The sequence below is a fragment of the Actinia tenebrosa genome, unplaced genomic scaffold (genome assembly GCF_029948245.1).
Source record: "Actinia tenebrosa isolate PJP-AT-01 unplaced genomic scaffold, QUT_ActTen_1.0 PGA_scaffold2__45_contigs__length_23673736, whole genome shotgun sequence".
Taxonomy (NCBI): domain Eukaryota; kingdom Metazoa; phylum Cnidaria; class Anthozoa; order Actiniaria; family Actiniidae; genus Actinia; species Actinia tenebrosa.
The window spans coordinates 5020447-5037889 of NW_028292579.1; the positions used below are offsets into that span (position 1 = coordinate 5020447).

At 36.2% G+C, this 17443-nt stretch overlaps 2 protein-coding genes across 3 annotated transcripts; one reads left to right on the plus strand and one right to left on the minus strand.

The window, feature by feature from the left end:
* Positions 1-1877: 1877 nt before the first annotated feature.
* LOC116305570 (ubiquitin carboxyl-terminal hydrolase 10) lies at positions 1878-13339 on the plus strand. 2 transcript variants are annotated; one of them, XM_031715509.1, is made up of 16 exons: positions 1878-2003; positions 2102-2191; positions 2379-2433; positions 3395-3632; positions 4207-4496; positions 4772-5200; positions 5624-5715; positions 6175-6278; positions 6726-6766; positions 7035-7144; positions 7396-7641; positions 8347-8472; positions 8983-9069; positions 9582-9723; positions 10374-10439; positions 11007-13339. In XM_031715509.1, exons 1-16 carry the CDS (start codon positions 1986-1988, stop codon positions 11192-11194), a joined length of 2322 nt encoding a protein of 773 aa, XP_031571369.1. In that variant the 5' UTR covers positions 1878-1985; the 3' UTR covers positions 11195-13339. The 2 variants fall into 2 exon arrangements, with proteins under 2 accessions (XP_031571369.1, XP_031571370.1); XM_031715510.1 differs by having other exon boundaries at positions 7038-7144.
* A 980-nt stretch (positions 13340-14319) lies between these two features.
* On the minus strand, positions 14320-16327 carry LOC116305579 (cysteine/serine-rich nuclear protein 3). Its single transcript, XM_031715519.2, has one exon. It carries the CDS (start codon positions 16216-16218, stop codon positions 15490-15492), a length of 729 nt encoding a protein of 242 aa, XP_031571379.1. The 5' UTR covers positions 16219-16327; the 3' UTR covers positions 14320-15489.
* Between the last annotated feature and the right edge of the window lie 1116 nt (positions 16328-17443).

Genomic DNA, 17443 nt, shown 5'->3' on the forward strand with positions numbered 1-17443 from the left:
TTTCAGCCAGTCAAACAACTGTGTACCGATGTGGGGGAAAACATACAAGGCGCGAGGAATTCTGATTCACGATATATCTGTAGACAGCATATAAAGCATATCTTACAAATTCCTTATTATAGTAGGTGCATGTGAGAGTAACATTCAACATACAACACGTTCCGTGATCGTGAGCGCCTTTACTGATGACACGTGTAATGCCCTGTTGATTAACATCAATTGTATGGCGTGATTTTGCCGTGTCACGTTACTTTTGAGTGTCAAAATGCGATGATCATTGTGTTTTGTGCTAAATAATAAATAATAAATAATAATAATAATAATAAATCTATTTATATAGCGCTAATTCAGAAAATTGTTCTAAGCGCTAAAATCGTGGGTACAAGGAAATCAGATCGCGCAACCTACTTGTGCAAACTAATATGTTTATTTTCTGTGCCTTGATCTATGAGATGGGGTATAGAGCGACCACGAAACAATAGCTCCAAGTTGAGTTGGGCAGTTATAAGTCCAATCTCGACTTAGGTCCATTTCGTGGTCACTCATGAGCGAATTCAGGAAATATCCATTGGATGAAATTAGGATACAACGATGGGAGAGGAAAAAACACAATTTACCCATCATCTTCTCCTCGCATCAGCCTCAGTTCCCTACAAGCCTAGACTTACGAGGCTAAAAAAAATGTGTGGTATTCCTGTTTCTACTCTACCACAGGACGCCCGCGAGCTTAAATTTGTCTATATGCCCGAATGGAGGAAGCAAAACAAAATAATGAAAAAAGTATAATTTTACAAAAATGTATTAAATTCAGCGTTATTCTCGATCTACGTTTTAAATCAGAATTACTCTTGAAGGAACTGGAATACTGGCGTAGAACCAGCTGGTGTCTTCTGTCACAAGTATAACTAAATTGATTTTTTGGTGACTAGGCGAACGTTGCAGACTGTAAACCAAGGAAAATCAGCTAATTTGAGCATTAAAAGGCAGCGAAAGCAAGAGTTATATCACATTTTAGTAAAATGTTTATATAAAACTACTCAAACCAGTTTGCGAAGCAATGATGGTACATTTACAAAGTTGAGGATTTGGGAGTAATTGCGCGTCTTTCTTCAAACCTTCGAACGTATAAAGACACATAAACATACCTTTTTACTTGTGAATCAAGACAGTGTCAACCTTCTCTTGCAAATGGTAAGAAAATAGCCATATTATTTTTGTTTATTTGGCTGAACTGTCAAAGATGTCGACCGAACAACATCTCCTCGTGCCAAATTTTTAATCTCCCGCCCAAAACGTCTTACCCAATCGGAATGCGCCATTTAATCAAGGCCCGTGCGTTGTCATAGCGATCTGCCAAAATATTTTTTTTAATTTTCTGGTTCGTAAAAAAATTCTTTTTATTCAAGAAAAACGCAAAAATCTGATGAAAAACGAGAATGAAAAGGTATGAATTAGCTTTTAGAAAAGGAGCTAAGTCAGAAAATGCATAAAAACCATCACAATTTTAGCAAAGATGAGCTGACTTTATTCATGAATAAATATTATCAAAGGAACCCAGTCATGTGCTGTTCCTTAAATATTTACCATTTCAAATGTTTGATATATAAAATTGGCTTACAAATAAAAAGTAGTCCCAATCCGCCGCGAGCAGATGATGAACACTTTTAGTATAAGGTTAAAATCCTTCCAAATTTTTTTTTAATTTTTCGAATATTTTCTTTTTTCTCGAATAATCAAACAAAGAAGTAAAATGGAAGAATAAGCAAATAAATAAATAAATTGAATGAAAATGTGAATGAAACAAACTAGCATCCAGTCCTTGTGCTGATATTGTAGTAAAGACATGACGTCATGCGCAACGCTACGCATGCGTTGTAGTGTGTTTCAACATGGCGGATGCTTTCTTGTTGTGAAATCGTGTTTGAAGAAATCAAGAATGAAGGGTATTCAACAAACTTAGCTCCTCTTGCTACGATAGCCTTGATATGCCTAACTCTGTAGAGGTACAGAAACCTTATATTGTCTATTGATTTGTTTTGCTTTACTATTTTTTTATTACATTGGTTTGAGATTGAAAAGTCGAATGGTTTCTTTCTTTTAGGGTCTACGTTTTGGTGATTTTTCTGTTGATGATTGGGAGAAGATTCTAAAAGATGTCAGCCAGAGCGACTCAGCTAGGCCTCCGGTTGAGGTATTCACAGTCAATATTACTAGTTATTAATATACTTTGTAATAATATTTTACTACTTTCCGGTTACTATAATTGATTAAACGCGACATGCACCGAAGCTTACTCCATCCAACTTCAATTCTCTTTGAAACAAATTAAACTACTACTTTCATAAGTTTTCTAAATCTATTTTATTCTTTTTATCTAGTTTCTCTTTGATTATGTATGCTCGGAAGATGATCAAGTCGCTGACGATGACAAAGGTAAATAATTCATAGTAATCTATATAAGATATTACGCGACTACTGTGGTGGCTGTGCAATAATCCATTAAGGTGGAAATAATAATACATGCCTGCAAAGTTTTACGTTGTTACATCTCGAACACTTCCGTTATTTGTCCGTTATTTATGAATCAATTACTAATTGTTGTTTTAGTATTCCTGTGTATTTTTTATTTCGGTGGAAGGACGAAGTAGTGATGATTATAATTTCAAAATTCTTGGGGTGGGGTGGTGGTCGGTGGGCGTGACATAGAAGTCATTTTTCACAATGATCTTTCATTAATTTACCTACCTAGATTTTTTACTTTTCTGCTCTTATATTTTTGAAATTTTAAGTATAGCTAAATCCAAGCTGTCTTGAAAAAAATTTTTTCACTTAATATTTTATGCCATTTCTGATTGCCAACCAGGTGTTTTGGTTCTTGATATGTAAGGATATTAGCCAATCAATACGTGCTTTTAAATGCCTCAGCGTGACAGCTACTCGTAGAACAAGTCATCATAAATTTTGCTATTAAATGTTTCAAAACAAAATTCAAGCCATCAAATTGTATTGTTATTATAAATTTTAAATTCACACAAACAAGTAATTTCTGTTTCATGGGCCAAGGTATCAGGATATACACATTCAAGACCACTGTTTTGGAACACAAAAAGTTATTGAGTTCAAGAGACAAAATTCTTAATGGATTTTCAAAGATCATTTATTTAGCTTTCAGAAAATCTATACTTTTACAGAATATTTTATTTAAAAGGCAGGCCATAATTTCATTGCTTTTATTAAGTGGTCTCCCAAGTATCCTGATCACTTAGACCTTTTTAGGCCTTTCAGAAATTCTAAGTACACCTCCATTTGGAGTTCAAATTAAAACAAGAAACTTTAGTGTGTACAATTTATTTATTTTTAATGTTGATATTTCCTGCATATTTGTGTTATCCAGACCTCAACGTGAGTCGAGAAGCCCACAACAAAAGTGTTCCCACTGGACCAGATGATTCAGGAGTGGAAATTGGACTTGAGAGTGAACAGGAAGGTGTTCCTGCAAAACATCACGTTCCGGTTGTGTTTGTTCCAAACAAGAATGTGGTTGATGAAGTAAAAACCCTTGAGGAAGCTGGAGTAGAGCTGTCCTTTTGTGGACGAAGTGTAATTGAAGATATAGAACCTACCAACAATGGGTGAGATTTAATTGTAAAAGTTTAGACTATTTTTTTCTTATTTATCTAACATGTTGTTACCACTGTTTTCATTGTCAAGCTCTGGTCAAGATAATTAAAACTTGCCGCAGATAAATTATTAGGAGTAGAATACTAATGTCAGTCAAGTACATTGTTAGAGTATTGTTCCAATGTGCTAAAATTCTAATGAATGATTTATTTGATTGCAATACAAGAGTACAATTAATTACTGGCAATAATTATTAATCTGTTGCAATATACTGTACTTGTCTTGAACAGTGTCTCAATTAATTTGTAACTGGCTACTGTACTAAGCTGATATGTTTAGTAACAAATTCTATATCTAAAGCAATAAAGGAACACTGAACATTTAAATTTTCAAACTTAAATAGAATTCCTGAAATGAATTTTTTGTGATTGTCCCACGCTGTGATACGACAGTGAAAAGCTTTGTAGATTTTTTTTTAAATTGCTGGGGGATTTAATTTGGTGCAGAGAAAGATCAATGAGTAAATGCTTAGCATGTACAAGGAATATATTTTAAATGCTTAAAGATTTCTATATTTTTTTCTAGCTCAACATATCTGCAAGATGCAGAAAATTTCCCTCCACTGGGTAGCTTGCAGACCCAAGATGTTGAACGTTCACGCAAACGTCGCAGGAAAAGAAAACAGCACCAAAGATCTGGGGATGTGCCATGTTCATCTAGTGAAGACAGTGATAGGGACAAGAGCCCTGCTAGTATTGTTGAGAGAGTTTCACGCGTAAGGAGTGGCAGTGGGAATGAGAAAGGGAGTGGTACAACTGAAAATAAGGGAGAAAACCAGGGCGTCTCTGAAAACGCTGCAAAGAAAGCAGAAACTGGTTAGTAAAATTTATCATAACATACATAGACAGCACTGAAACCTTGAATTTGAGGTGCTTCAAGTAATAAAGAAGTGTGTTTTATGTTGAGCAACTACTGGTATTATGCCATTTACTTTCATGGCAACTTTTTGTATAGTATGTCAGCCATACAGAAAGCAGGGACATTATTTTGTTCTTTCATACTATACCCAATTTTTATAGTATTCATGTCCCTACTGTACTTTCTGGTATTATATTATCATTAAAATAGTTTGTTATGTGTCTGTGTGTAGGTCAGGAAAATAAGAAGTCCTGTAAAGAAGGCCATGATGCCAGCAGTACAGACTCTAAAAGCACAACAGAGACAGTCTTATCCATTGGTGATTCATCAAGCAGTCCACCTCAGAGTGATGTAGATTTTCACACTAACAAACTGCCGCAAAACATTTCTGATACTACTACCACTACTGCCAATAACAATACCACTGAGACAAGTTCCATCCCTAATGAAGCTACAAACAAGCCGTCAAATGCTGCACCCGTCAGTTTGTGGGCTGATTTGTTCCGAAAACCATCTTCTAAACAGCCAGCAAGTAAAGTAGAAACTAACAATGTTGTCAGCACACAGAAGGAAGCAATCAAAGATAATAATGTGAAAAAAGTAGAATCTGTGCCTATCGTCATTGATATAGCTGAGGACAAGAGGGCTATAAGGATTGCAGGTATTGATATAATTAGCTAAATAATAGATAAGCAGCATTAATGATTTAAAACTTGTTCGAGAGGGCTGTTGTATGAATTAAAGTGTGCTGTAAAAAGGTAGTAGTTGTGCAGAAAAATGGGTATCCTTTTAAATAAATTTACATAACTATATATGATGATTTTTATGTGTGAGCCTAACACCTAGTCATAGTTTCTGATATCTGGACAAGATTTCATGAACCCCTCAATCACAGTTACAACAGCATGAATGTGTTACTATTTTAATCATTATCATACAAATGTTCATTCGTACTCCATTAGGGGCCATGTAACTCATACAAATAGCATTGTTAAATTTAGATTTTGTGGTTGACTAGTCAATGTTTATGATACATGGTGCCTAATGGATTTTGAGGTCTTATTGTTTATTCAATGCCTTTCAGAAACACTAAAGAAGCTGAGCCTGGATTACACTCACAAGCCACTGTTCCTCAGAGGACTTATAAACAAAGCTAACTGGTGTTACATCAATGCTGTATCCTTTAATTACCAATACCTTATTTCACTTGTTCCTGAAACTATATCGATTACACTCTGGGAATTGAATGATGCTTCTTCTCAGACAGGATGCATTGGTCTATGAGGTATTTATTAATTTCTCTATGAAGTATTTGATTTGTTATCAAATATATTCATATGAAATGATCTCCTCTGGGGCATTCTATCATTCTACTGCCTCAACCGGAAGGATAGTATGGTGGATGTGAACTTTGCACTTTGGCTTAAGATATTTGCAACATGTTAGTTATGAAACAATAATTAGGGAGTCAGGGTTAATGCAGTCTGTATTGTGTATTGGAATAACTTTGGAGGGTGTTATCCTCTCTCTCAAGATAGCCCAACAGTCCATTCTCCTACTGGTATTTCCTGTAATAATTGCACTGAGTTCTATTGGAAGGTAATGATATTTCAATTGTTTCCTTAATGAGTTTAGACACTTCAAGCTCTGCTCACCTGCCCTCCATTCTTTAATCTTTTAAGGCAACTGGAGCCTTTGAAAGATAAAGAGTCCACTTCTACTCCAATACTGGACAGCATGTAAGTGTTCTATAGAACAGTTTTCTTATATCATAATAATTACCCAAAATTAATAAAGATGCTTACAAATGTTTTATAAAGCTTTGCTACAGTTTAATAAGTTTTATGTAGGTTATTGGTTTGACAAGCAGCACTTTGAATAAGCAATTTTATGCGAGGGAAAAATGCATGGGCGAAATAGTCTGAGGGCGAAAATACTGTAATTCTGAAAAAAATGATGGGTAATAATCCAGCTTCAAGTTTTCTGTTGCTCAGGGTTAGCCTAGATTTTGTGCAGAATGTTGACATGTTCCAGTGAAGGTCAATTAAATGAATGCTTTCGCATTGAGTGATTCTGAAATCAAGAAACAAACAGTATTGCAGTATGAAATTGAAAATGGTCTACATGTATTGAGCTAATTAAGAGTTGAATTTTAATTATTGTGTTAATTTGTTTAATTCCTGCAGGGTGAAGTTTTCACATGAATTTAACATTCTTCCAAAGCAAGGTACTAAACATAAACTGATTGGTTTTTGTTTAAGTGTATGTAATACTGTACTTAACTTATTAAACTTGTTTTCTTAAATCTCATGTTGTTCCTCAAAGCGTACAGTGTAGATTTTTCAATTTTTAAATAAGCAGTGATGATAAACAACAGCAACAGCAATAAATTTCGCAAATATGTAATGATGAAAAACAGCAACAACAACAATAACCAAATGCTACAGCAGCTAGATAACAACTACTTTGGCCTTGTGTGTCTGATTTTTGTTCAGCAGCAAACCAGGGAAAGAATGGCAAAGTTGAATTCCGTACTGGGTCTTCTTTTGAACCAAACTATGTTTACAAGATGCTGTCAACCATCCAGAGCTCATTGTCTGCCAAGGTAAGTTTCCAGAAATCAAAAGTTCTCATTTCAATAAAGACATTAATCAATAATTGGCATTTGATGGGAAAGGCATTAGCAAGTACATGTGCTCAGGGTTTTCAGAATGTTTTGGAGTAGGTGGTCATAAGTTTGAAATAGCTGGCCAATCATTGATAATTTTTTAATAGAAAAGGAAAAATAGCGGGCAGTTAACTTTGAAATTAAGAAAAATAACTAATATAATAAATAATAATAATATTGATTTATAGGGCCGTCAAGAAGATGCAGAAGAATTCCTAAGTTGTGTCCTCAATGGAATCCATGAAGAAATGCTCCAGCTAATGAAGCTGTTAGAGCCAACCACAAAGGCAGAACCAGCAGACTCTGAGCAGACAGTTACAGACGACCCTAGTGTTGTGGCAGTCAATGGACAAGATATTGACAAGAATGATGATGATGACGATGGAGACTGGGAACAAGTGGGACCCAGGAACAAATCAAGTATTACTAGAATGGTATGTATGAATTAAGAAGCTCAATTATGAAGCTCTATTAAGCTGTTATTCTGTCTTTTATTTTTTAGTATTCACCAAATCAAGATATGGTGACCAATTTGAATAACTATTGTTCCGGACTGACTAGCAACTGACTAGCCTCTTATATGTGTGAAACACTTTTACTTGAACACATCGCTTGTCAGTTACAAGTTGGTGCAGAATGATAGTTATTCGAACTGGTCGCCATATTTCGATTCAAGGTTTACCTAATAAAAATAATGTAGTTCATTTTGATTTAAAGATTTAATCTCAGTCCTATTTAGCTTACTACCAGCTATTTAATAGCATGTCACTATGGTTGGTGAAGGGCGACAGTGCTAAGCCATCCACCTCTCACAAAACAAACCTCCACATTAGAAAAAAAACTTCCCCCATTATTATTGAGTTGGTGTGAAAAGGGTAAAATAACATTGAATCTTGACATTTCAGTGGCCAACACATCCCCCCCCCCCCCCCCAAAAAATGTCTGCTTCTGCATAGTTTTATGATGCTTCACTTTATAGGGCTAAAAATAATCATTGCTCAATAGTCAGACATGAACAATGACCTTATTAGACTGTTCAAAAAATTGGACATCTTCATTGACTGGCCATTATTTTTAACCCTGCCTTTCAAAAATAGTATGATTACAAATAAAGTCATTGTTTCTATAACTGTTTTCAGGCTATTTTCCCTCAGTCTCTGGTGTCTGATATATTTGGTGGATATCTGAGGTCATCCCTTCACCAGGCTGGAGCTAAAGAGTCTGCTAATGTGGAACCCTTCTTTGATCTTCAGCTAGACATTCAGGTATTACATAGTCTAAAATAGTTTGATGATAAAATTCTGCAATAACATATGAAACATTGTAAAAAATAAACATATTTTTTTACGTTTCATATTTTATTGCAGAATTTTATCATCAAATGTATAAAAAACCTTTACAAAAAACCTTTACGACTAACATCAAATGTATGTTTATTAAACAAGAAACTTCTTATTCGACTATAAACATCTCATCTCTGGGGTCTTGGATTTGATTCCATTTGGCATTGCATGAGTAGCAGAGTTCGTTAAGGATCACTCCCTTGATATGAGAATTGTTTTTAGGGGGAGTTCTTCATTTTTCTTATCTTTGCAAAACTCATCATGATTCAGACTCTTTTTAGGGCTATGCATAATGTCCAACCAATGTTTGAAGTACTGCTGTGCTCAGGGCCCTGCCATTGAGCAGCCTTTATTTTTATCCCTGCTTATATTGTGTAATAGTTTAATACTTCATGCTCCATTTATTGATTGATGGATTATGAACTCCTTTAGAATGTGAGTTGTATTGAGGATGCCTTAAACCACCTTGCTGTTAAAGAAGAACTTCAAGGTTACACATGCTCAAAGACCAATGCACAAGTAAGTAGATGCATATTATCACACAACATGTTATAATCAAATCTAAGAACATTACTTGATTGTTTTAAATTGAACCTTTATTGGTTTTTGGTACAAAATGCACCAAGCTATTGAACATGTCGTCTACCATCATTGCTTGGTAATTTTGGTAAAATAAAGATAAAAACACTAATTTATTTACATCAGTAAATGTGAAAGGAGATATTGAGATTAGCCCTATCGTGAACATCTCCTAGGATCGAATTAGAATTTATTAGCTGATTTTTGTGGAGGGAGGAAAACCGGAGTACAGGGAGAAAACCCACAAGCACAGGAAAGAACCAACAAATAACTCAACTCGTACAACACCGAGCTCAGGGAGGCTCAAACCCGGGTCGCCTTGGTGAGAGGCAAGCGTTCTCACTCCTACACCATTTGTGCTTCCCTGAAAAGAAGTTAGTCTATAAAAACAGAATCTTTGGATTTCCTTGTATTGAAAATGTTTTATATTTTTTTCTGTTATTTCTCTCCAGATTGACATATCAAAACGTGTCACATTTGAGAGTCTTCCAAAGATTCTTATTCTTCATTTGAAGAGATTTATTTACTCCAAGAGTGGGAGCCAGAAGCTTCTAAAACATGTGGACTACCCATTAGATCTCCCTATTGGCAAAGGTATTGCAATATATTTTACACTCTTTATTAAATGAGGAGAACTAGAAGGCAGGGATATATATAGTGCTAACAGCTACCTGTTGTATCACTAACATTCAATTCCTCAGATCTTTCCAATTTATGGTTTACAAATTTTGGCATTGCTACTATTTTCATAAACACGGGAACTAGGTACAGTACACTGTAGTTGCGAGTTGCACTCTGAAATTTGGTTTTTCACTGGCGCCAGTCAATAATATGAGAGGTACTGACTGCGTACTTTTGATTGACAGCAGCAAAAAAACAAATTTCAGCGTGCAGCTTACAGCTACAAAGTTCACCTGTTATGAAAATAGCAGTAATGTTAGGGGCACTGACTGAATAGTTTTGATTGACAGCAGCGAAAAAACAAATTTCAGCGTGCAGCTTACAGCTACAAGGTTCACCTGTTATGACAATAGCAGTAATGTGAGAGAGGGGTATGATTGATGGTAATGGACATGTTTTGATCGACATTCAGTTGACTGTTGACTAATCAAGGATTGACAATCCATTGGTCATTGGCTGTCCATCAATACTCAGTTGGCTGACTGTCAACCAATAATTATTGATCAACAAATGTGGATCAACAAAAGTTGGCTAGTCTTACTAACTGCTCTTGTTTCTAACAGAATTGTTGTCACCAAATGTGAAGAACAAATATTCCATTGCTCAGAAGAGCTACAAGCTTATAGCAGGTAAGTTATGCCTTTGCCATTCCCTTTTATTTTGTTCTTTTCCTTCCAATTTTGTATGTGTGTGTGTGTGTTTGTATCCAGCCAAAGACTTCAATGGTGAATCCATGAATCTGATAAAAAGATGGAGGGGGGGGACCTTGAAACAACCCTGAAAGTGTAGACATTGCAGTGGCGGATCCAGGACTTTAAGAGGGGGGTTCATTTTTGCAAATCTTGGCACAACAATAACGTTCTCTTGCATCATCATTTTTCCCATGAGGCACATCACTGGCCTAGTGGCGCTCCTGATAAGGATAACCTATCCACCAGTCCCATTTCATATTAAATCTCATGAGTTAGTACCATACTTTATTTATTTATTTTAAAAAATCTAAAAAATCCAAGGTACCAGCCGGTGGGGGGGGGGGGGGGGGTTCATTTGCACCCAATGAACCCCCCCTAAATCCGCCACAGCATTGCTATGTCATAAGTCAAAATTGAATTAAGCATGTTGGATTTTTGCTAAGGAGGGAAACTGGATAATCCAAGTAGAATCCTCACCAAACGTGTGAACACATTGCTTTTCAGTTGTCTATCATCATGGTAAGACAGCATGTGGAGGGCACTACACCACAGACATGTGCCACCCTATCCATGGATGGGTACGTGCCGATGACACTAAACTCAAAAGTGTTCCTGTCAACCATGTACTCAAGCCAATACAAGGCAAGGATCCGTATCTGTTGTACTACTGTAGGACAGATCAGATGGCCTAAAGATGTTGCATGCCAATGACAGTCTATCAATGGACTGCTACTGTTTTTACTATTTGGTGTGCATTATAGAAAGAATATGTATTAACAGGTAATGTCATGAATCCTCGTCCATGCAGATGGCTAATAGATCCAAAGATTAAGCCTTCATAAGTATCCTCTTGGCCTGGTGGCAGCATGCTTGCAAGATTGCAACATAAAGACATAAATATAGCAACAACATCATGGCATCGTTATGGTGTCTTATTACAATATGTTGTTATATAATGCTGCAAGCCAAAAATTGTTTTGGGATAACCTGTACAGCCACATACACATAGCCAAAAACCCTTCAAAATTCAATACACTAAAGATATAATTTTTTGTGAAATATATTTTCTATTTTTCATTCCCATATCCCTGATTCGGACCTTGTGGCTTAAATCAAAATTGGATTGAGTGTGCAATCCTAAATAACAGTATCTGTTTCCCAAAAGGTGGAAATATATTTACTATATACTGCTGTATTTGCCATCCAGCATGGCATAAGAAGTATTTCACATGGCCTGTTGATGCATGTTGCTATTAGAGTGAAAGTTGAAACTAGTTCTCATTTCAAACTTACCACACTGACCTGAGCTAGTTAATCAAAACATAGAATATCATGAGCAAGTGGCGTCAAGGGACCTAATTTATATGACAATGGACATGCCCCCTCAGTAGTGCAGGTCTGTGTGTGAGACTCAAACAGAAAGGATATATATCAAAACCTATGAAGACTATCTTAGTTTAATAGTTAGTTTTTGGACACATTCTATTGGTTATTTACTTCATAGTTGATACCAGCAGCAAACAATACGAATTTGACTATTACAAGATGTCACAGTCATTTTTGAATCTCACCAATCCCGCAAGGGAGAAGATAGCCCCCCCACCCCCTCCCCACAAGGAAATGTTACTGAATGAATGAATAGTGTATTTATACCTGGAACTATCTGGAAAACTGGAAAAGGGGATGTATGCAAAGGCTTTTGCAAGGTTTTCCTTTGTATGACATAGGGATTGGAAGGTGGAAATGAGTGGGGGGAGGGGGAGGGGAAGATTAAGTATGAAATTTATCTAAGATTTTCCGATCCCCTAGGATATCATAATGACCAATCACAAGCCTGGTAACGTAGGCTAACATTCAAGTTGTTTGCTGCTGGAGAGGTACATGAGCATTGAATTGTATCCTGGCAATTTGTGTTATTTAGTACAAATAACTTGTCAAAATTCCTGTGGTTTTATCACAGGCAACCCATACACAGAAATGTATGAGTAAGAAAGTGTAAAGGACGATTTACACGGTACGATTTTTCTTCGCGCGCAACATGCCGACGACACGAATTACTTCGTGTAAAGCGACCGTAAAATCTGCTTCCGACTGTGAATGGCAGACAGCTAAAACGTGGCGTAAGCATGTTGCGCGCGACAGTTGTGAGGAAAAATCGTATGTGTAAATCGGTTATAAAGATATTAGAAATGGTAAAAACTCGAAAGGATGCTACAAAGTAAAAGTCAAGAGTATGGTTCTCAAAGTGGGGATGATCCACTTTGAAATCTTACTTTAGAGCAGGGAGCACCTCCCTGTTTAGAACATCCATTCTCATCCGTGCCTATTAGAAATGCGGGTTCGAGCGTTATGCTGGTGTAGGACTGTTATAAACAAAATTGGTGTAAACGTGTAAAGTAATTTAAAAAGAGTGCAACTTGGTAAATCTTAGTAAAGATAGAAGACTGAAAACACCGGTGGCCCACCGGTTGATAAACGTTTCAACTCACCCATGAAAAAAAATCTGTTGGGCTACCTGTGCTGGAATGAGTTATTTCATTACCGTTCGCAGACTGAATGTTTATGAAAGAAGTAGCTTAATTGTTATTCGTGAGTGTCGCATACGATTATATGCAAGTCGTTATCAGGAACGAACAAACGTTCCGGTGGAAAGTGTTTGAGTCCTCGGCACATAAATTACCACCAGCATCAGACCATTTCATCTACACTGTCTATTCTACGATGTAGAGTACGAGCTATGTTGTTTAAAAAAAATAGAACAACAATGGAACGCGTGCTTTGATAAACTTTTTCTACCAAAACGAACAGAAACGACAAAAATAAACGTTGAAAATCCATGTTGTCTTTGTATTTGTATAGGAAATATCTATTAATTCCAAATTGTACGAGAAGATCGTGCGATTTTTTGTTTATAGTTCACTCAACAAAATTTCAGTAAAAAATGCGAAGCGACGCCGTTCATCTTTGTCTATGACTTTCAGTCCATCGCGCAACTGAAATGCATGAAAAAGATAGAAAATAATTGTTTTGGCCATGTTGCCATAGCGACTTAATTCGGTACTCCTGCGAAGTACTATTAACGCTATAATTGTTCTCCTCTCGACCAATCAGAGTCGAGTAATTTTGTTGAGTTTACTATAAGTGAAAGTAACTGGTGACGTCATGCACAAACGAAAATAACAATTAAATCTATTGAAACCTAACCAAACCCAAGAAAGAAATAACGGTGCTGTTGTTAAAAAATAACTTGATACACTATCCGCTTTCTGTTTTATATTGCTACAATGCCCCAAAACTGGGAAAATAAAAACCTATTCGGGTCGCAAAGCATAGAAAGAACCGTTGAAATCAGCTAGAAAAAAGATTTGCTTCAAGGAAAATCCTCTTAATGAAACGTATAGGAAAATTGACTGATCTGAGCACACTACAACGAGTGAAATAACATTTCACGTGCGGAAAGCCATTAGAGTGCAAGAACACTGTTGAAGTGCAAGAAACCATTAAAGTGAAAAAAAACCATTAAAGTGCAAGAAAACCATCAAAGTGCAAGAAAACCATCAAAGTGCAAGAACACCATTATAAAGTTCACATGGTGCAAAAAAGCATTAGCGCGCAGAAATAACCCGCAGTTTCTCCATTCAAAAGCCACGATAACGAGCTCGTTTAACGCTATAATCCCTTTTTAAACCATTAATAGATTTGGGGCGGTTATCTTTCAGTTCGAAACGTCTGGATGATTCCAGTAACCTGTACAAGTACGTACGTACAAGCCATTATTTTATTCCTTGGCGCGCCACAATGACAAATGAATGACCCATTTAGCTTTTGTCACCTTTATTCATTAAAATTTGATGGCCTTTCTTTTCAAAGGTGATTTAAAGTGATCTTCATTGTCTTCCATTTTCGAATAAGAAAAGACAACAAATGACACTATGAAAGAAAATTTTCGCGGGAATTCTTAGTTGTCAAGACAACCTTTTTTCGATCGACCAAGCTGGTGGATACTAGCAGAAACTGGCAGGTCCAATACAGCCCATTTTCCAAGATCAACAACTGATACAGACTCGAATGTCTTTGTCCTTACATAGGGATTAGAAGCAGAATCGAATTTTTTACGGTATTTAACCAGTATATCCAGTGTTCCGTTCAACAGGTTTTTTGCGTTGACAGCTTCCGTTCTGGTTTTGTGGCAAATCCACCAGCAAAACAGACAGTTAACAGCATTTTATAGAATCAAACATTTGCTTTTGACACGCGCAGTTTATTTTCTGTCATATATCTCATGTCAGAACAATAATGACTTTCAATATTTACTTCAAATGATCAAAATGAAGCCATCAATAAATCAAAAGGCTTAAAATGCTTTGAATGAAACTTTTGAAAGCTACGATTGGTGTCAGAAGTAAACGGTCCTCACTAATTGCAAATACCCGATTGACCAAAAAGAGTTATTTTTCAACGTATATTTAATTTTTTTATAGCGAGATACGGCAGTCTTCTATCTGATATACTTAAGAAACCCATGCAATTTACAGCTTACTAGTGCTTTAAATAGAACCATAAGTGAAAAGCTTAGACCAACGCAATGAAAATAGACAGCTGCAGCTTTTACTTACGCATCAACGTTTCAAATATATGTATATATATATATATATCAGATATTGATCAAATAGCTTCTCAGCAAGAATTTTCACTAATAAAACTGCTTTTTGGACACTTAATTAAGATTTAAATTTGTAATATTTTCATTTTCTATACAGCTTATTGACCATGACGAAGATATATAGTTAACACACAACCGGATTTTCCCCCGCGATGTTTATTGATTTACTCTTTTTACCTATTATAGCTCATTATTTTATATCTTTTGAAAGTCAAGTATCTATTTTACTATGGTGACGGCTTGATGCTGACGTGAAAATCGCATACATACCCGATAATAATACTTCGAAGTTATCCTCATCGTTTTCATTTAATTCTATAGACTTTAGACTACAGCTAAAGATAGGACACTTTTTGAATTTGAAATTGGTTGCGGTTCAGAATTGGAGGTTGTAGATTGAAGGATCTGTTTATCCCAGAGGTATTTCTGACCTCGTAGCTTTAAAATTGTATCAATGAAGTGTCGGCGAACAGAGATGGGGTCGTATTCATGTCGGCCGTGTGGATTATGGCATTCATCCCGCACACAGCCACAAGGAAAATTATCTCTATCAACTTGGCAATTGATTCCATTCAAAGAGCAACTACATGTCTGAGGATCACAATATTCCTTACAATCACATCCACATATCTGGCGAGAGAATCGAATTTGCATACACTCCATCGCTTCTTGTTTATCAATTTTTTTAACACCAGCATCTTTTAATATAGCTTTCCGAGTTTTTTGCGGGATGGGCATAAATAAGCTCGAGTCTTCATCCTCATCTTCATCCTCGTCGTCTTCCTCGCTGTCACTCGAACAACAGAATTCTAAGCTGTCTTCTTGGTCGCTGAACTTCAAGTGTTCAACATAGGTGTGTTTTCTCTTCATCCCTAGGGTATATCCACCGTTCGAAGGCACGCAACTGCTTCCCTGTGTACGCGGGAAATGAAATACAATTCTTTTGTCAAACCGAACACGCTTCCCTGCTTTAGATGAAGTCGAATCGCCACTATCCGAGCTTTCTGTACTGTCTACGCTGTGAGAATCATCCTCGAATTTCCGCTTCGACATTTTCGACTTTTTTCTCCTTTGCGTCCAGCTTTTCTTGTCTTATAGCGGTATTATTATAATCATTCGCTATAAACAGGTGCAAAGGCAGAGCCGCTTTTTGATTGGCTTAAGAACAGCTTTGTTTTCCAATGCAATGATTGGTTTAAAGACAAAAGCTACATATCTTATTCATTGAAGATTGGCTAATAGATGAAAGGGAATTGATGATCATTGGGCAATTTATCTAGATTATTTGATATAAGCATTAAGAATAAATTGCCACGTTGGAACACGTGGTTTACATACGTAATCGTTTGACTAGACTGACCTGTGTTTTTGATTATTACGCGGTGAATACACCTTGTACAATATTTTAAATATATACCACTAAATCTTCAGTTGTACGAAAAAATCTTCTTATGGCTATAAAACTTAAATTAATAGCCTTAAAAGATATAATAAATAGGAGAAATAAGCTGGAAAAACCAAATTTTCTTTGCGTGTAAACATTTCATTTTATCCGGCTTAGACCTCGTGTTTTACACAATGAACGTGTTTTGAGATGACGTCAAGTTTAAAGAACTTGCCAGAAACACAGGTAACCCAACATTAGAAAATGTTAATTGTTTACTGAAAACTGCTTAGAGTGAATTTTAGTCATATAACCGCAAAGTAACATCAGTATATAATTCTATAAAATATCTTCAGATTCAATTGACAAGGTGAAAATCCTGACACTTCCGAATATGTGTTTTTTGTGTGTAGAATCTCTGACCATTTTTTTAGCCATCAAATAGGTCTTTCCTTCTTTCCTAATGATTATTGCCTATTGTGGTTCGATGACTTTAAGCTGGCTTTTGATACGATCGTCATTGCCCACAATTAATTGACGACATAAGGATGGGGGCATAAATAAAAATAACCACTTCTCATCTTGGAAACTGCGCCGCAGCATCATCATAAGCAGTCGCCGCTCCAACATACGTCGCAAATCTAGCGTATTTCAGCTGTTGCTGAAAAATTATCTAAGTGAGCCACGTTTCCTTTTCTTTCCCCATTCCGTTTTTATAAATTCCTTTTTCCCCTTTCTTTCCCTTTCATCATTCTTCAATCAACTTTCCTCGTGAAATTTGAACAGATTCTACTTTGCCAACGTTTTTTCCCCTGACCAACCGGTACGTTTAATTTCCCACCTAGTCGCACTTATTACAACCATGAAGCTATAAAAAAGCATTTTATTGAGCAT

Bases quoted from the DNA above. Each gene is read 5' to 3' on its own strand.
- LOC116305570 (XM_031715509.1), top strand. The intron at 9,724-10,373 runs GTATTGCAATAT...TGTTTCTAACAG, and splicing joins AGATCTCCCTATTGGCAAAG to AATTGTTGTCACCAAATGTG. The intron at 10,440-11,006 runs GTAAGTTATGCC...ATTGCTTTTCAG, and splicing joins GAGCTACAAGCTTATAGCAG to TTGTCTATCATCATGGTAAG.
- LOC116305579 (XM_031715519.2), bottom strand. From the start codon at position 16,218: ATGTCGAAGCGGAAATTCGAGGATGATTCTCACAGCGTAGACAGTACA.